Source organism: Schistocerca americana, chromosome 3, assembly GCF_021461395.2.
Source record: "Schistocerca americana isolate TAMUIC-IGC-003095 chromosome 3, iqSchAmer2.1, whole genome shotgun sequence".
In the NCBI taxonomy this organism is placed as follows: Eukaryota; Metazoa; Arthropoda; class Insecta; order Orthoptera; family Acrididae; genus Schistocerca; species Schistocerca americana.
The window spans coordinates 880,235,311-880,256,601 of NC_060121.1; the positions used below are offsets into that span (position 1 = coordinate 880,235,311).

At 40.7% G+C, this 21,291-nt stretch overlaps 1 protein-coding gene across 1 annotated transcript in view; it reads left to right on the top strand.

Moving 5' to 3' along the window:
• The window catches only part of LOC124606460 (amine oxidase [flavin-containing] A), a 270,234-nt gene that overhangs the window by 119,344 nt on the left and 129,599 nt on the right, over positions 1 to 21,291 (top strand). Inside the window, exon 3 of the mRNA XM_047138441.1 lies at positions 14,263 to 14,419. Coding sequence (XP_046994397.1) covers positions 14,263 to 14,419 — 157 coding nt within the window. The remainder of the gene's footprint in view (positions 1 to 14,262; positions 14,420 to 21,291) is intronic.

Consider the following 21,291-nt stretch of genomic DNA (forward strand, 5'->3'; position numbering starts at 1 on the left):
TGCGCCTTCCTACGTGCACGATTTCCACTGATATCGATGCCCACACACCCTCACCTTTGGACATCTGTTGTACACCGTACTGTGGGGGGGACTGTGTGGTGTCGAGAGTTCATAGTTCATATTGGCTGTGAAACTTAATATCTGTGCACTCTAAGTGCTCTGTCGAGCCTCCATCTTAACTTTACTTTAGTCAGTTCTTTGTTATACTTCATTCTGTATGGACTCAGTGTCAAGTGTAAATATATACAAGCTACTACACATATGGGAATTAAGTTTTCTATATCCTGATTACCAATCCCGTTCCCATAGATGAATGAAATAAGTATTAGTGTCAGTGGTGTTGAGAAATAGCAGAATCATTTAAATTGGACAAAACTGCAGAGCTAAATGGAATCTCTGTCAGATTCTATACTGAATTTGCAGTTGAATTTGACCCTCTTCTAACTACCATGTATCATATGTCCTTGAACAGAAAACCATGCCCAGTTCTTGGAAAAAGGTGCAGGTCACACCTTGTCTACAAGCAGGGTAGTAGAAGTGATCCTGCCCAATACCCTTGACATCACTTTGTTGTAGTATTTTAGAACATATTTTGAGCTCAAACTTCATGAGGTATCTTGAACAGAATGACCTCCTCAATGCTAATCAGCATGGTTTCTGAAAACATTGATCATGTGAGACCCAACTGGCACTTTTGTTGTATGACATACTGGAAGATTTCGATCAAGGCAATCAGGTAGATGCTGTATTTCTTGATTTCCAAAACGTATTTGACACAGTCCCAACCTATGCTTATTGTCAAAGATATACTCAGATGAGGTGTCAAGTGAAATTTGTGACTGAATTGAGGACTTTTTGGTGGGGAGTATGCAACATGTTTTCTTGGATGGAGAGTTATTGTCAGATGTAGAAGCACTTCAGGTGTTCCCCAGGAAAGTGTGTTGGGACCCTTGCTGTTCATGTTGTATATTAATGAACTTACAGACAATATTAATAGTAAAATCAGGGTTTTTGCAGATGTTGCAGTTATGTATAATGAAGTACTATCTGAAGGAAGCTACATAATTATTCAGTCACATTATGATAAGATTTCAAAGTGGTGCAGAGATGGGAAACTTGTTCTAAATGTTCAGAAACGTAAAATTTTGCAGTTCACAAAACAAAAAAACATAGCATCCTATAACTATAAAACCAATGAGTCACTGTTTGAAGCCCATTCAGTCACAGCTTTGTTTAATTTGTGGGAGAGTGTGACAGAGATGCTGAAGGAACTGAACTGGAAGACTCTTTAGGATAGATGTAAACTATCCCGAGAAAGTCTATTAAAAGAGTTTCAAGAACAGAAAGTCTATCAACAAAATTTCAAGAACAGAAAGTCTATTAACAAAGTTTCAAGAACCAGCTTTAAATGATTACTCCAGGAGTATAATTACTGCATATACAGAAGCTTTCAAACAATCATTCTTCCTGCGTTCCATATGTGAATGGAACAGGAAGAAACCCTAATAACTAGTACAATGGGACATACCCTCTGTCATGCACCTCACAGTCGTTTGCTGAGTACAGATGTAGATGTAGATGTAGATGGTTGCTGCTGATAGCTACTGACAAATAGCAACTGCCGATGTCAGTATTACAACAATCTTTGTTTATTTGTATGTTAGTTTCTTCATAAACAAATATAATATTCTTATATTTAGTAAGAGTATATAATATACTTGTATTTAGTAAGACCCCCCCCCCCCCCCCCCCCCCCCCCGTGAACCATGGACCTTGCTGTTGGTGGGGATACTTGCGTGCCTCGGCAATACAGATAGCCGTACCGTAGGTGCAACAACAATGGAGGGGTATCTGTTGAGAGGCCAGACAAACATGTCGTCCCTGAAGAGGGGAAGCAGCCTTTTCAGTAGTTGCAGGGGCAACAGTCTGGATGATTGGCTGATTTGGCCTTGTAACACTAACCAAAATGGCCTTGCTGTGCTGGTACTGCAAAAGGCTGAAAGCAAGGGGAAACTACAGCCATAATTTTTCCTGAGGGCATACAGCTTTACTGTATGGTTAAATGATGATGACGTCCTCTTGGGTAAAATATTCCGGAGGTAAAATAGACCCCTTTAAGATCTCCGGGCGGGGACTACTCAGGAGGACATCGTTATCAGGAGAAAGAAAACTGACATTCTACAGATTGGAGTGTGGAATGTCAGATCCTTTGATTGGGCAGGTAGGTTAGAAAATTTGAAAAGGGAAATGGATAGGTTAAAGTTAGATATAGTGGGAATTAGTGAAGTTTGCTGGCAGGAGGAACAAGACTTCTGGTCAAGTGAATATAGGGTTATAAATACAAAATCAAACAGGGGTAATGCAGGAATAGGTTTAATAATGAATAAAAAAATAGGAGTGTGGGTAAGCTACTACAAACAGCATAGTGAACGCATTATTGTGGCCAAGATAGACATGAAGCCCACGCCTACTACAGTAGTACAAGTTTACATGCCAACTAGATCTGCAGATGATGAAGAAATTGAAGAAACGTATGATGAGATAAAAGAAATTATTCAGATAGTGAAGGGAGACGAAAATTTAATAGTCATGGGTAACTGGAATTCAATAGCAGGAAAAGGAAGAGAAGGAAACATAGTAGGTGAATATGGAGTGGGGGTAGGAAATGAAAGAGGAAGCCGCCTGGTAGGATTTTCCACAGAGCATAACTTAATAATAGCTAACACTTGGTTCAAGAATCATGAAAGAAGGTTGTATAAATGTAAGAGGCCTGGAGATACTAAAAGTTATCAGATAGATTATATAATGGTAAGACAGAGATTTGGGAACCAGGTTTTAAATTGTAAGACATTTCCAGGGGCAGATGTGGACTCTGACCACAATCTATTGGTTACGACCTGTAGATTAAAACTGAAGAAACTGCAAAAAGGTGGCAATTTAAGGAGATGGGACCTGGATAAACTGACAGAACGAGAGGTTGCAGGGAGTTTCAGGGAGAGCATTAGGGAATGATCGACAAGAATGGAGGAAAGAAATACAGTAGAAGAAGAGTGGGTAGTGTTGAGGGATGAAATAGTGAAGGCAGCAGAGGGCTAGTAGAAATCCTTGGGTAACAGAAGAGATATTGAATTTAATTGATGAAAGGAGAAAATATAAAAATGCAGTAAATGAAAAAGGCAAAAAGGAATATAAACATCTCAAAAATGAGATCGTCAGGAAGTGCAAAAGGGCTAAGCAGGGATGACTAGAGGACAAATGTAAGGATGTAGAGGCATATCTCACTAGGGCAAAATAGATACTGCCTACAGGAAAATTAAAGAGACCTTTGGAGAAAAGAGAACCACTTGTATGAATATCAAGAGCTCAGATGGAAACCCAATTCTAAGTAAAGAAAGGAAAGCAGAAAGGTGGGAGGAATATATGGAGGGTCTATACAAGGGCGATGCACTTGAGGGCAATATTATGGAAATGGAAGAGGATGTAGACGAAGATGAAATAGGGGATATGGGACTGCGTGAAGAGTTTGACAGAGCACTGAAGGACCTAAGTCGAAACAAGGCCCTGGTAATAGACAACTTTCCATTGGAACTACTGACAGCCTTGGGAGAGCCAGCCCTGACAAAACTCTACCATCAGCTGAGAAAGACATATGAGACAGGCAAAATACCCTCGGACTTCAAGAAGAATATAATAATGCCAATCCCAAAGAAAGCACGTGTTGACAGATGTGAAAATTACCGAACAATTAGTTTAATAAGTCACAGCTGCAAAATACTAACACGAATTCTTTACAGACAAATGGAAAAATTGGCAGATGCCGACCTTGGGGAAGATCGGTTTGGATTCCGTGGAAATGTGGGAACACATGAGGCAATACTGACCCTACGACTTAACTTACAAGATAGATTAAGGGAAGGCAAACCTACATTGATGAATTCTTCTCGGGTTATCAGCCAAGTGGTGACGATGTCTTGTCACAACGTTTCAATGAGTTTTGTACCCATCATCTTCTGGAGAAGTGTCAGGATGCTGTGTTCTGCATATTTATATAGCTGCTTGGCTGTCACCACTACTGTAGGCCGGCCAATCATGTTCCTCCGGAATGGGGTACCGCTTTGGGGGGGGGGGGGGGGGGGGGCGCAGTCCTGAGCGGCGTCGAGTCCTGGTGGCTACCAGTCTGTCTGCAGAGGATGCCACTGCCTTCAGATCAGCGTCGACAGACAGATTGGATAGCCACCGGGTCTTGACGCCAGTCCATGTCGCCCCCCCTCTTCCCCCCACCACCACATACGCGGTACCCCCTTCCTTAGGAACGTGATTGGCTGGCCTACAGTAGCGGACGATGGCCAAGCAGCCATATAGATATGCAGAACACAGCATCCCGACACTTCGCCAGAAGATGATGGGTACGAAATTCATTGCGACAAGATGACGCCACCACTCAGCTGATAACCCGAGAGGAATTCATCAGTGGAATATGCCAAGAAAGACTGAAATTGCACAAACCTACATTTCTAGCATTTGTAGACTTAGAGAAAGCTTTTGACAATGTTGACTGGAATACTCTCTTTCAAATTCTGAAGGTGGCAAGAGTAAAACACAAGGAGCGAAAGGCTATTTACAATTGTACAGAAACCATATGGCAGTTATAAGAGTCAAGGGACATGAAAGGGAAGCAGTGGTTGGGAAGGGATTGAGACAGGGTTCTAGCCTATCCCCAATGCTATTCGATCCATATATTAAGCAAGCAGTAAAGGAAACAAATGAAAAATTCAGACTGGGAATTAAAATCCATGGAGAAGAAATAAAAACTTTGAGGTTTGGTGATGACATTGTAATTCTGTCAGAGACAGCAAAGAACCTGGAAGAGCAGTTGTGTGGAATGGACAGTGTCTTGAAAGGACGATATAAAATGAAAATCAACAAAAGCAAAACGAGGATAATAGAATGTAGTCGAATTAAGTCTGTTGATGCTGAGGGAATTAGATTAGGAATTGAGACACTTAAAGTAGTAGATGAGTTTTGCTATTTGAGGAGCAAAATAAGTGGAGAGGATATAAAATGTAGACCGGCAATGGCAAGGAAAGCGTTTCTGAAGAAGAGAAATTTATTAACATCGAGTATAGATTTAAGTGTTAGGAAGTCGTTTCTGAAAGTATTTGTATGGAGTGTAGCCATGTATGGAAGTAAAACATGGACAATAAATAGTTTGGACAAGAAGAGAATTGAAGCTTTTGAAATGTGGTGCTACAGAAGAATGCTGAAGATTAGATGGGTAGATCACATAACTAACAAGGAGGTCCTCAATAGAGTTGGGGAAAAGAGTAATTTGTGGCACAACTTGACTAGAAGAATGGATTGGTTGGTAGGACATGTTCTGAGGCATTGAGGGATCACCAATTTAGTACTGGAGGGCAGTGTGGAGGGTAAAAATCTTCAGGGAGACCAAGAGATGAATACACTAAGCAGATTCAGAAGGATGTAGGCTGCAGTAGGTACTGGGAGATGAAGAAGCTTGCACAGGATAGAGTAGCATGGAGAGCTGCATCAAACCAGTCTCCGGACTGAAGACCACCACCACCACAACAACAACAACAACAACAACATTTAGTAAGAATAGCACCGTCAGCAGTATTTGCTGGTTTTATTCATACACACCAGTTTCAATGCTACAGTGCTACTGTACAAGATACAAAATCTGAATATCTATAGTTCTTTTTTACTCATAAAACTACATTAGACTGATCCAGTTCCAACTACATATGTACATATAATAACCATAGTAGTGAAAACTTATTAAAACATGTTAACTATAGATGATGTCTATTCTGTGTCATATTTGTAAGTATTGTGATAAAATCAAATGGCCTACAAGATAGTGTATTACTAGGTACCTTAAAACATATTAGGCTATGTCAACCAGAAGAGGACTATGTTCCTCTTGAGTGAATCACATAAAACAATTCAAATGCACGTATAGCCTTCAACTTGTATCTGTACTTCTCCTCCGTGGTAATACATCTGTATTGTGGGATATTTGCTTTATCACAATAATTACAAATATGACACATTACAGACACTACCCGATTGATGAATGGAAGATCTCATACAGAAATGTGAAAATATACAGAGACAGATGGGGTGGTAAGCACTTACCTGATCTCAGTACAGCTGACATTCCCACAAAACCAATGAAAGTAGATAAAACCTAGCTTTCAGAAACATGTCCCTTCATTAGGGAAGAGAGGGGACGGAGGGAAGAAAATGGGAAGAACAGAAAGTGGATGCAGGTAATTCACAAACTAGTTTGAGATGACAAGGAGAAGGTAAGTAAAGATGGAGTAAAGGGTGTCAAAGGGAAGACGAAGATAGTGCATATTAAACACTGTAACAACTTCAAAGCATAGAGGATAGTTTGACAAGGGATAGTTTGACAAGTAAAGAGGCATATGTGAGATAAGATGACTAACACCATATAAAAAGAAATCAAACATGGAATATCCAGGATGCAATGAAACAATGATATGAAAAGTGTTTTTGCTATTCACCATATAGTGGAAATGCTGTATCACACACACACACACACACACACACACACACACACACACACACACACACATGACCACAGTTGCTGGCAGCTGAAGTAAGTCTACGAACAGCAGTGCATGATGGCAGAGGCAACCGGGTGGGGGTAATGAAGAGGCTGGGAGGGGGAGGGACAGTAAAGTGCTGCTGCAGGAGCATCCTGGGACGAGGTTGAGAGAGGGTAGAGCAGCTAGGTGCAGTCAGGAGGTTAGAAGGAGAGCGGCTGTGGTGGTGGTGGGGGGGGGGGGGGGCAGTGGAGAAGGAGAGAAATAAAAAGGCTGAGTGCATTGAAGGAATAGAGGGCTGCACAGTGCTGGCATGGGAACAGGGAAAGAGCTAGTTGGGTAAGGAGAGAAAGATAACAAAATAAGCAATGAAAAGTGTAAAAAGAAAGGGGTATCTGGTGTAGCAGGCACTTAGGTCACTAGAATTATGCTGGAGGGCAAATGGTTTGCCTGTGCCCACAGTGCTTATGATTCATTATCTTTTCTTACCTTCCCCTTGTTACCTCATAACCTACGTTGTGAGTTCTCTCTTTTCCATTTTCTTTCCCCGTTTTTCCCTCCCTCCTCTATGCTTTCTGATGACGGAACAAGTTACCAAAAGACAGCTTTTATTTATTTTCATCAGTTTTGTGTGAGTGTGACTGAGCTAAGATTTGTAGACATTATTTATAGCCATTTTGTTATTGAGATATTAACATTATGCTGATGACATGGAATTGGTTCAGTCTAATGTAGTCAATAGCATAAACACCACTCAGGGAATAGGCCTGAAGCCTGTTCCGACTAGCCAGCTGCTGCCTACAGGGTAGTACGGGGAGCAGTTTATGATCATGGATTCACATGAATAAAACCAGTAAATGCAGCTGATCGTGTTGTCCTTAGTATATAAGACACAATAACAGCTACTGTCCAGATATCCACCAGATGATGGATGTATGGAGAAAAAGAACATTTCTTTCAGGTTGTGACCAGATGTTAAAAGTCACATCATAACTCTTTAGAAGCACTTAGAAAAATACAGTAATTTAAGTTACAAATGAGAAGGTACAAATGAGAAGGTAATCAACTCCTCTGAAAGGAGTTCTTTAATATTATAAAAACACTTATTAGTATAAAAATTCTTCAGTGGCACTTCAGAGCAACTTCCTTAAAAACCTTTTAAATATCTTGGAAGTCTGATGTTAGTTTGAGCCTCATGTAATAGGAACTACATCTTCTGTGTTATACTTTGCCAGGCAATATGTACAGTATCTCCTTGTGTAATATGTGTATCAATTTCAATCTAGATCATTGTTATGTTGTATTTTTAATTTAGTTGTCCAGTTTTAGAAATAGTGCTCAGGAGCCTCACCACTCTTTGGTGGGTACATGCTTGGCTACTGTTTGGCCCCTGCCTTTGCAGCATCTTTTCCCTTACTGCTGTGTGTCTGTCCTCTTGCTATTCTTTTTCCCCCTCCCTTGTGCAATATGTCTGGGATGTTGTTGGAAATACATTCTTCATATTCAGTTGCCAATATCAGAACAGTCTGTCCACTCCTTTTGTTGCTTCTTTCTTTTCTTTGTTCCCTTTCTCCTATCCTTCCTCCATTTTGGGATTTGAGGTTCCTCTTTTTCTTCTTCTTCCGTGTGTGCTCCTGAAGGACAGCCCATGCGTCTGACGTGTAACAGGTGACTGGGAAACATGTAATTCCCAGCCCCAAGTTGACATGTAGGATTCACACGTACCCCCTGGTACAGGCCAGGCCCAGAGAGGGAGGATTGTCTGAGCTGCCACCTTCCTAAATTGCTGATTGGTCCCTCTGTCAGATGCTCAGGAGGTGTGAACAATCAACTAACGTGGGTATGCCCCCTTCTGAGGGGGTGACCCCCAGTTGGAAGGAGCATGCCATCGGAAATATTGGCAGTCATGGGAGATTTTCTCACAATGAGCCAATCATCTTTTTCACCACCATTGTCTACCAAACATAGATGGAATGAGGCTAACAACTGAAAGACCCACCCAGCTGCACCGTGGTTCTTTGTGATTTCACATACTGAAGGTAGTCACTCCTTTGCTGTGGTAAATCCGTTTATTATTCAGAAAGGTATTGATACAATTGCTGGCTCTGTGAAATCCTGCTCTTATTTGGACACTGGCACTTCAATTTTGGAGACTGCTTCTGATTCTCAGGCACAACAACTGTTTGCAGCTTCACTCCTCCATGGCTATCCTGTTGATGTCAAGGCCCACTGAATGCTGGATTCTTCCTATGGTGTTATGTACACTAGGCTCCTTAATGGCCTCACTCATGCAGAAATCCAAAAATATTTCTCTGGTCAGGGTGCATTGTAGACCATCAGGTGATGAAAAAAGCAGATGCATCCTTAGCGCCCACACCCACTCCCTATCTCACTTTTGATTGAGTGGTGCTTCCGTCAAAGATCAAAGCAGACTATGAAGTTATCACAGTATGACCTTACATTCTGAATGCAATGTACTGCTACCAGTGTCGTCATTACAACCACACTTGCATGTCCTGTTAACAACCATCCAAATGTGTAATCTGCGGTAGGAATGCTCACGAGGGTGATTGTCCACCTCCTTCTTCCCACTTGTGAACTGCAATTGTGACCATGCCACATCTTCCCAAGAGTGTCCCATGTATCTTGATGAGTGGGCTGTCAAGGAGGTCCAGGTGAAGGAAAAAGTGCCCCTTAGCTGGTCACTCACAAGTTGTTGGCTAGTCGGAAACCTGTGTTACACCATCTGGCACTTACAGTACTGTTCTCACTACATCTCGCTCCATGAAGCACATGGCCATGCAGACATGCAACCTCAAATTTAGCCCTGTGGTTGTGAAATCACACAGTGTTATGGTAGTGTTCCCATCTCCTCCTCCAGCTGTGCAACAAGCCACCAAACTTTTGCCTCACGGGGTGAAGTCACTTGCTACACAACTAGCCAGCTGGGAAGGACGGAAGGAATATTCCCCCAATGACTTCCTACATCCTTCCAGCCAACAAACATCTGAGTCTTCCTCTGCCAACTGGAAAGGCTCCAAGAAGTCAAACAAAGAGAAATGGTCTTCTCCTTTGCAGACTCGGATACCCTCACCCGGCCGACCTCAGTGTTGCCGGTGTGCACTGGGCAACTTCCTCACCCTTTTCTGCTGCTCAGTGACTTTAACGTGCACCATTCCCTTTGGGGCTTGCCCAGAACCTGTCAGAGAAGTGCCCCTCTTGTCTGACCTTCTCAATCACTTTAACTTCATCTGCCTTAACACGGCAGCACCCATGTTCCTTTCAGACTCCACTCACACCTATTCCCATTTAGGCCTCTCCTTCTGCCCTACCCAGCTTGCCCATCATCTCAAGTGTTCCATTTTCTCTGAGAAGTACTCGAGTGACCATTTCCATGTGGCATCTGATTGCTGACTACTACCCCACCTATGTGCACACCCAAATGGCAGCTTTGTAAGGCTGACTGTAGGCTTCACTTTTCCCAGGCGATCTTTAATGAACAACATTTCCCTAGTTGCAATGACCAGGTAGAATATCTTACAAACATCATCATTACTGCAGTAGAATGTTCCATTCTTTGCACTTCCTCTTTACCATTCTGTGTCCAGGTCCCTCGGTGGACTGAGTTGTGCCACAATGCCACTCATGCATGGAGATACGCTCTCAGCACTTTTAACCATCATTCTACAATGGCAAACAGCATTCGTTACAAACAATTGCATTCACAGTGTCGTCACATTCTTTGGGATAGCAGAAAAGCTAGCTGGATATCCTTTACCAGTTCTTTTAACAGAACCACTCCCAGCCTCTGACACCTGTCGTGGACCAAGGTCCATTCCTCAATTTCCAGCCTGACAGTAGCATAAGATGTCTTAAAGGCCCTACTGCTATCTTCAATACCTTAAGCCACTTAGTGCAGAGATTTTGAGCTCCACCCACTATTACTCAGCCTTCCTCCATTGGAAATGAGTAAAGAGACTCTGACAATACCCTTCTCTTTTCAGAATTGTGAGTGCTACAATGCCGCCTTTGCTATGAGGGAGCTAGATCATGTTCTCACTTCATCTTGATCCTCTGCCCCAGAGCCAGAAAATGTTCACATTTAGATGTTGCAGAACCTTTCTCTTGCAGGCAAGTACTTTCTCCTTAATACGTACAATTGTATCTGGGCAGAGGGCACGTTTCCCGATGCTGGCATGAAGCCATTGTCATACCCATACCCATGCTTGACAAGAACAAACACCTTCCTTCTAGTTATCACCCCATTTCTCTCACCAGCTGTGTTTGCAAGGTGGAATGTATGATTCATTCCCAGCTGGTATGGTGGCTCGAGTCTCGCAGTTTACTAAGCACTGCACAATGTGGATTTCAAGCATGCCATTCTGAGGTTGACCATCTCATCACCTTGTCAACCCATATCATAAATGGTTTTCTGTGGAAATACCAGACTATAGCCATGTTTTTTGGTTTGGAGAAAGCCTATGACATCTGCTGGAGGACTGGTGTCCTCCATACTCGCTACATGTGGGGCTTCCAAGACCACATGCCCCATTTCATTTAAGGAATTTTTAAAAGACAGAGTTTTCAAGGTACATATGGGTTCTGCCTTATCAGACACCTTTATTCAGGAAAACAGTGTGCCTCAGATCTCCATCCTGAGCATCATCCTCCTTGCTATCGCCACTAACCCTACAATGGCCTGCCTCCCATGGGGCATCTACAGCTCCCTTTTTGTTGATGATTTTGTGATCTGTTGCAGTTCTCCATGGACTTGTCTCCTTGAGCAGTGTCTTCAGCGATGTCTCAATCATCTTTACTCATGGAGCTTCGACAAAGGCTTTCACTTTTCCAGTGACAATGCCATTTGCATGAATTTCTGGCAGTGCAGTTGGTTTCTTCCACTGTCTTTACATCTTGGGCTTGTTGCTCTTCCCTTCATTGAAAATATAAATTTCATGGGGCTCATGCTTGATAGGAAACCCACATGTTTTACCTTGCTACCCACTGTACTTGGTCCCTCAATGTCCTAAGTGTCCTCAGTACCACTTCCTGGGAAGTGGGTCGGACCATCCTCCTCTGTTTGTAGCAGTCCCTTGTCCAATGGAAACTAGACTATGGGTCTTTCGTTTATGCATCTGCACGTCCATCCATCTTAGGCCATCTCAATACTATACACCATCGTGGCATATGTTTGGCCACTGGCGCCTTTTACACTAGCCCGTTTGAGAGTCTGTGGGCTGAGCTGCCGAATTACTGGTGTCACACCACTGTGATTTTCTGCTCAGCATATATGCATGCCATTTTTCTGGCATGCCTGGCCACCCATCCTAAGCCTCCTTCTTTGATAACTCCTTCGACTGCCAGTATGGAGCTCACTTTCAGCTCTTCCTCCAGCAGCTTAACTTCATGCAACTTGCCACCTTTCCAATGGGTGTGAACCCTTCACCACCTTGACCTGGTGCAGCAGCCCTCATTCACCTTGGCCTTCATTCACTTCCTAAAGACATTACTCCAGCCTCACTCTATCACCATAAGTATCATGATCTTCGCACAGAACTTCGCGATAGTACCTTCTTGTATACTGATAAGCTCTCAGACTAACCATGATGCCGGGTGTGCCTTCGTCATTGGCACCGACATTTTTTGGTATTGGCTTCTGGACCACAGCTCAGTATTTACAGCAGAGCTCTTCGCCCTGCATCAGGCCACACAGTGCATCCGGTAACATAGGCTTTTCAGTATTGCGTCATCTGCTCTGACTCTCTCAGTGCCCTTCAGAGCCTCTGTGTGCTGTCACTTTCTCACTCTTGATGGAGCCACTGTGATTTTTTTGTGGGTTCCTGATGGGAAACAAGGCCACTGACAGTGCTGCCAAGGTTGCAGTCCTCATACCTCAGCCAGCTAGTTCTTCCATTCCCTTTGATGATCTATGTGCTGCCGTCTGTCAGCAGGTAGTGTCACTTTGGGATAACCACTGGTTCTCCCTTCATGGGAACAAACTCCAGGGAATTAATCCTCTCCCATTGGCTTGGATGACCTCCCCTCAGCTCTCTCGCCGCTAGGAGATCATTTTAGTATTGAGCACCGTCTTTTTAGCCATTGCATTTGTTAAGTAGTGACCCCCCTCCACTATGTGCTCATAGCCCTCAACCTCTGACAGTTCACTGTTTCCTTACAGAATGCCCTTTTTTAACCACTTATGTTGTCATTTACATTTGCTCTCTGAGTTATCAGCCATTTTAGTGAACGATGCATGGGCTTTTACTTTTTATCCGTTGTAGCAATATGGTGAAGGACTTTTAATCTTTAGTTAAGACCTCCATTTCTCTGTGGCGTATTTTATAGACCTTTCTCCAAGACACTGTTTTTAGCTGTCTTCTTTTCTGTCGATTGGACTTCACTTATAGTCTTTTTTTAACTCCTGTTTTTTCTTAGTGTTCTACAGTTATGACATGGGAGCGTTTGACCCTAGTTGTTTGTGCGCCCTAAAACAAAACAAAACTAGTTTTAAAAATATATTATAACTGTGTAATTAATTTCTTACTCTTGATCATCCCTTTTATGAATCATTATAATTGAGATTGCAAGTCATTTATACTTCACCTCCCCCTTCCTTTTTTCACAGTATGAATACTCTGTTTATATTCTTTCATGCAGCACATTCCCTTGCTATAATTTCACATGTAAGGCACTAATAAACTATTAAAATACACTGTATGCATTTGCTGATAATACAGAACTCTTGACATTGTCCTTATTGTATAAACTGATTGTTGTAACCTTTTTTGTGCACTATCAATATGATTAGATTATAGAAACCAATTTCTTGGCCATATAATACTTTATTAAAATGAAAATTACAGCAGCACCACATTGGCAGTACATGTGCATGTACTGACTGTGCCAACACGTTGCTGCTTTAATTTTTAAATATGATGATAGCTGAGCCACTCCCAACATGTAAGGACCAGTATAAGCACATGAGTTGCAGCTCTGTAGATTTGGAGTAGCTAGCAGAATATTGACTTGTTTGTGTGAGGAAGCACTGAACTTACGACCAAAATCAATGAGAATGTCATAAGTTATTACACATTGCTGTTTCACACGTGTGTTGTAGATGGTAGGATGACATGGGAGAGCTACACTTTCATGCAGGCTGATCTGGATAGTGAAAAATGTTATACTAAGCGTCATGGTGACCACTTTTGTGCACCTGTTGTTCGCAAGAGCTGCAGTCATGGGATGGTCCATTGTTGTAGCGAAGGCAGTTAGCTAAAGTACACTGATTAAGATGCAGTAGCTGTTGCTGCTTGCTGCGGGTCCTCCACTGGGGGAGGGGGGGGGGGGGGGGGGGGAATTCCTAATCATAATGCTCATAATGAAATGAAGAGAGCACATGGATGGATTTCACAAACACTTTATTGTTTAACATGCAGAAAGAAGATGTACACAATACAGTAACACACAGCAGACTGTCAACATCAGATACTCTCCCCACAGGAGCTCAACCAGTCACCACAAAGTCTTATTTTCTCACATTTGTGTTGATTGTGAAGTCCTCACAACTTGTTCCAACTGAAAACAGTGAAAAAGAATATTAAGATGAAAAAGTTTAAATATCAGACTTCATTCATTGTATGGTATTTAATTTTAAGAAATAATTTTGTTCCAGGTAGAGAATATAATGAAAAGAATCAACTGGAATGAGCCATTAGAAGATCCTTATGTTAAAGAATTAGACAGCATGACGCTGGAAACTTTTCTCAACTGCCATCTTCAAACACAATTAGCTGTTGGTATCATGAAATCATTCGTTCAGACTTGCATAGGTATGGCTATTAAAAACTAATATTTGTTTTTATGTTGTTTTACTGCTGGTACCGTAAATATAAAATGCTTTGGTAGCAGGACTGAAAGATTTCATTGTGAGAAATTTGGTACGAGAATACAATTTTCATTGTATTTTTGTTTTCCAGCACACAACACCATTCACAGTAATCATACCTGCTGCAGGTATATCTCAAAATAATATGAAACTCAAGGCATCAAATGCAAACATGTGCCGACATTCTTTGTATGCACGTTATTTGTGTTGCTTTTGGTGTAGGATCAAAGATTTTGGAGTTTCATTTTATGTGTCATCAAGCATGATACTGAACTCATCCACAACACCTTGGCAAGTGCTTCTTCAGATTGCAGTCTTTGCATACAGTAACTTTCGATGTCCCATAGCTCCTGTCATATAGGAATTGCATTTATATAATTCATAGTTCTCTCGTTTGTCTAACTTTTGATTGCGTACGCAATCATGAACCTTGCAATTAGTGGGGAGGCTTGCGTGCCTTGGCAATACAGATAGCCATACCGTAGGTGCAGCCACAACAGAGGGGTATCTGTTGAGAGGCCAGACAAACATGTTCCTGAAGAGCAACAGCACTTTTCAGTAGTTGCAGGGGCAACAGTCTGGGTGATTGACTGATCTGGACTTGTTACATTAACCAAACAGGCCTTGCTGTGCTGGTACTGTGAATGGCTGAAAGCAAGGGGAAACTACAGCCATAATTTTTCCTGATGGCATGCAGCTTTACAGTATGGTTAAATAATGATGGTGTCCTCTTGGGTAAAACATTTCAGAGATAAAATAATCCCTCGTTTGGACCTCCAGGTGGGGACTACTCAGGAGGACATCATTATCAGGAGAAACAACTGGCATTCTATGGATTGGAGTGTGGAATGTTAGATCCCTTAATTGGGCAAGTAGGTTAGAAAATTCAAAAAGGGAAATGGGTAGGTTAAATTTATATATAGTGGGAATTAGTGAAGTTCGGCAGCAGGAGGAACAAGACTTCTGGTCAGGTGAATACAGGGCTACAAATACAAAATCAAATAACGGAAATGCAGGAGTAGGTTTAAAAATGAATAAAAAAAATAGGAACTCGTATAAGCTACTACAAACAGCATGGTGATTGCATTATTGTAGCCAAGATAGACATGAAGCCCATGCCTACCACAGTAGTACAAGTTTATATGCCAACTAGTTCTGCAGATGATGAAGAGATTGCAGAAATGTATGATGTGATAAAAGAAATTATTCAGATAGTGAAGAGAAATGAAAATGTAGTAGTCATGGGGGACTGGAATTCGACTGTAGGAAATGGAAGAGAAGGAAAAGTAGTAGGTGAATATGTAATGGGGTAAGGAATGAAAGAGGAAGTTGACTGTATAATTTTGCACAGAACATAACCTAATCAAAGCTAACACTTGGTTTAAGAATCATGAAAGAAGGTTGTATACATGGAAGAGGCCTGGAGACAGTGGAAGGTTTCAGATAGATTATACAATGGTAAGGGAGACATTTAGGACCAGATTTTAAATTCTGAGACATTGCCATGGGCAGAAGTGGACTCTGACCATAATCTATTGGTTATGAACTGTAAATCAAAGCTGAAGAAACTGCAAAAAGGTAGGTATTTAAAGAGATGGGACCTGGATAAACTGAAAGAACCAGAGGTTGTAGAGAGTTTCAGAGAGACCATTAGGGAACTATTGACAAGAACAGGGCAAAGGAATACAGTAGAAGAAGAATAAGTAACTTTGAGAGATGAAATAGTGAAGGCAGCAGAGGATCAAGAAGGTAAACAGACAAGGACTAGTAGAAATCTTTGGGTAAAACAAGAGATATTGAATTTATTTAATGAAAGGAGAAAATATAAAAATGCAGTAAATGAAGCAGGCAAAAAGGAATACAAACCTCTCAAAATTGAGATGGACATGAATTGCAAAATGGCTGAGCAGGGGTGGCTAGAGGACGAATGTAAGAATGTAGAAGCATATATCACTAGTTGTAAGATAGATACTGCCTACAGGAAAATTAAAGATACTTTTGGAGAAAACAGAACCACCTGTATGAATCTTAAGAGCTCAGACTGAAAACTAGTCCTAAGCAAAGAAGGGAAAGCAGAAAGGTGGAAGGAGTATATTGAGGATCTATACAAAGGCAATGTACCTGAGGGCAATATTATGGAAATGGAAGAGGACGTAGATGAAGATGAAATGGGAGTATGATACTGCATGAAAAATTTGACAGAGCACTGAAAGACCTAAGTCAAAACAAGGCCCCGCAGGGTGTACATGTGGACAAGGAGGGAGGCAAAGGAGGGAGGGGGGGGGGGGGAAGGTCCCGGATTTCCTGGTTAAAAATACACTATCTTCCAGGTGAAAATCTGTGTTAAGTGACAGTATACTTTTCCTCAGAACTGTAAAACTTATCAATCGTTTCAATGGTTATATTTCTATACACCGGTGTAGAATTACCTGGCACTTTAGAAAGCGAAACTCAGGGAAAATAATATGTTTTGGAAAGATCTTTGATGTACAGCAACATGTACACTACATGAAGCATTGAAATCAAGATTGTGATGCCCTTTTGTAAGCCAGTCATAGCTCGTGTCATGTGATCTCAGCAGCCAATGACAGTAGATATTCACAGCATAGGATACGTGATGTAGGCAGCCAATAGCAACATCACAGTTATGTGGTGTGAACACAGAAATAGGAAAAGTTGATGGTTTAAATTAATATGCATAGTGTTGCTACAAGAAAAGAAAAGCTTTTTCATTTAATATTGGTCTCGTAAAATTTTTAACAACGACATAGATGTCTGACCTTCTGGGCTTGAAATTCTTCTGAATGGTCATCCTCAAAGAGTTGTTTTTTTTAAATGAGAGTCAAACGCTCTGTGATTTAAGAAATTCATCATACATTCTCGGACATAGATCATCTTGTGTAAAAGGAAATTTACTTTGAATGTATGTGACCTGTTAGGAATAGGTTGTTTCAGCAGTTGCCAGACAGCACCAAATAACAGGTGTCCTGCATTTGCACAGCTAAGATGATGCAGGAAGCCTACATGTAAAACATTAAAAGATCTTACATTATGTCATAAAAGAAACAAGACGTTAAGAGTTTACTCCAAGAGCATCAAAATTTTGTGAACCATACTAAAATGCATAATTTGGCTTAAAGTGCACATTCATATGTCCAAGTGCACATTCATATGTCCAGATTCAGATGTAAATTTTCTTGGAGTACCAGTATTGTATCATCCCATGTTTGGTTCTTTATTATGGCATAATGCCATATGTGCTAGAAGATGAAAACATGCACTTGAAGTGCTGCGAACAGTTGAAACAAGCTAATATTGTGGAATTAAACACATTGTTACAAATAAGTTGACTGGCACAGTGGAAGAGATTAATAAAAGCCAGATTTCTTTAGCAAAGTGACAAAAATAACTTTATTGTTCTGCAAGGCAATTAATGCTTGACTGTCAGAAAGGTGGAAATAAAATTAAATCTTAAACTAATAACATATTGTAGCCTTCCATAATTATGTGAATGTATTTTAATTCATTTGATAGATCCTGACCACAGAAATCCATTTTGTTTTCATTTGACGTGAGAGCTAATAAATGAGGATCACAAAAGTAAACACATGTAATGTGGACATTACTCACCTCCCCACTATAACTCAGACTGCTCCATGCATCAGTCCCGGATCTACGATATTTTCAAACTGGAGTAACCCCCCTGCTCCTCGAGTGTTAGAGGTAGGACATCAAAAATTTTAAAAAATGACTTTTCAAAAATATGTTCATCTTTCTGAAGAGTCTGGCACATAAGACATACGTGTTCAAGGAAATTTAAGACATGTTATTTTGTCTTTAGTGTGCCAAAGTGCAGTGCCACGCCTCTTCATACAGCATTCTCTTATTGCACATCACTGTATTTCCCTCTGTGGAATTCAAACATGTAATATTTTGTAATGGATGCCATCAAACTACATTCAGGACAGTGGAAATTAAAATGTCCTGTGATGCCTCTCCTGCTCCCAGTCAGCCAGTTCGACATCCTGTGCCCCTTGAAAAGAAAAACTCACAATTAATACTGGATGGGATTACCTGTAACTGGGAGAACAAGAACTCTTCAGAGAATTTGCACTCTTTATTGCCTGTTAGCTAATAACTTGCTGTTTTGTGTGACATAAAATTAAGTATAGTATACATATAGAGACAAGAGACAAGCAAAACAGTACAATCTTCAATCCTTAAGTCCTAGCATATTTTTCTCTCAAATCTTGCTTCAGCTTTACATGTCATGTTTTCCTTTCTGGGAAAAAAATCTATTACCTCATCAAAGTTCATCAAACATTTTGCTACATGAAAAAATGAAATGTTGTTGTCTAATACTGAAAAAGCTATTAATACAAATAGTACCCAAGGTTGCTGTGGTTTCTCAATCTAATTATGTGTATTTTGTCACTGTCTGCTAGATAAAATGATATAGACCTGCCTAATATTGCAGCAAGACTGTTTTGGCACAAATGGTCATTTTTATAACACAACAGAATATAATTCACCAAACTACCAATATCAAATGCCTATAAGGTCTACAAGCAAAAAGCTTTATGTTAGGAAACAGTTTCACATTTCATTCATACGTTCCAGCTTCTCAAGCATGAGATTGAAAAGTAGTGGTACGAAATTTTTATATAAATTTGGAATTGTTATATTCTTCTATAATTTTTGTGATATCCTCATTTCTTCTCCTTCCTCGTTCTAAAAACAATCTTGTCATCAGTAATTCTGTAACTATTCCTGCCAGTGTCAAAACGTATTCTCCAGTTAACTTCACTAACCTTGTCAAAATCACCAGTTTAGTTATCCCACATTTATTCTCTGGTTAGGTGTTATTACATGTTCGTACAACACATTTTCTGCACTACTCCCATTAAGCGGCTGCTAACCGGGGACTGTACAACTGGTCCTTACTCGTATAATGGTCTGGCCAAAAATTTTCTGTCAAAATTTCATTTTTTTTGATACACCAAAAAGATAATACATAATCTTTCTTACCTGTTACTCCTGTTAGTCATTTATTTCCACCTTGGTAGTCTGAATCTATGGATTTTGCTAGTAATTGTAACAATGCTGATCATTCACAAACCAAGTCAACCACATAAACAGTGATTGGTATTCACCCGTTCGGCTTTATTCCGTTCAGCTCTTATAGCCCTGTGCTCTTTTGTCTGCCAGAAAGTTTATTTATAAATGCAACAGGGATTCCCCTCGCAGACACATCATGTATACTATCCACGCATTCAAGAGTCAACTCATGATTCATTCAGAAATCAACTTAGAATATGTCCAGAAATGTTCAAAAACCAACAGCAATGCGTTTCAAAATCATATGAATAATCAACAGATGCTAGACACTTTGGGAAACAAGCTTTTTTTTCTCAAGAATATGTATTTGTCCCGTCTCCCCCCCCCCCCCCCTGTCCCCTATAAAAATGCCAACTAGGGCAGATACCCCAGTTTATCCCCTTACCCCCTAGATCCAGGCCTGTTGCACATGCGTGAATCTGGCAGCTTGGGCTTGCCAGTAAAATTTTCCCGGCATCTGGCTGCTTGTTACTACTGCTTATGTAGCTAACAGCCACACTTCTGTAGCCAGAAGTGGAAGAAGGTACTACTCATATGCGATACAACTGTGCATGCACATCAGCTCACATAGTCTTCCTAAAGCCTTTGACACATTTTGCTATTGGCAGACGCTTGTATGAGCACTGTGTTTTGTGTAGCATGTGGCGCATTTCCTTTACAACTTAAGTTTTATTTCAGTTTATTTTCTCTTGTTCATGTTTTATTGCTGCAGTATTATCCTGCAGTAGCAAGATACAGTAATATCCTTTGTTAAAGTATCGGTTCTTACCAGTCAAAATTACAGAAATTTAACTGGAAACTAAAACAATAAAAAATTCCCAGAATTCTAAAAAATTCCAAGGTTTTTCCTGGTTTTCTCCGGGATGAAAAAATTCCTAGGTTTTTCCTGGTTCTCCAGATTGTCGAATACATGCTGCCCTGGGAGTAGACAACATTCCATTAGAACTACTGATAGCTTTGGGAGAGCCAGCCATCACACAACTCTTTCATCTGGCGAACAAGATGTATGAGACAGGTGAATTATCCTTAGACTTCAAGAAGAATATAGTAATTTCAATCAAAAAGAAAGGAGGTGTTGACAGGTGTGAAAATTACTGAACTATCAGTTTAGTAAGTCACACCTGCAAAATACTGACACAGATTGCTTGCAGATGAATGGAAAAACTTCGGTGAAGATCAGTTTGGATTCCTTAGAAATGTTGGAACATGCAAGGCAGTACTGAATTATCTTAGAAGATAGGTTAAGGAAAGGCAAACCTACATTTCTAGCATTTTTAGACTTAGAGAAATCTTTTGAAAATTTTGACTGGAATATCTCTTTCAAAGTCTGAAGGTAGCATGTGTAAAATACAAGGAGCAAAAGGCTATTTACAATTTGTACAGAAACCAGGCGGCATGAAAGGAAAGCAGTGATTGAGAAGGGAGTGAGACAGGGTTGTAGCCTATCCTCAGTGTTATTCAATCTGTACATTGAGCAAGCAGTAAAGGAAACAAAACAAAAATTTGGATAGGAATTAAAATCCACGGAGAAGAAATAAAAACTTTGAGGTTTACCGATGACATTGTAATTCTGTCAGAGGCAGCAAAGGATCTGGAACAGCAGCTGAACGGATTGTACAGTGTCTTGAAAGGAGGACATAATATGAACATCAACAAAAGCAAAATGAGGATAATGAAATGTAGTCAAATTAAATCAGA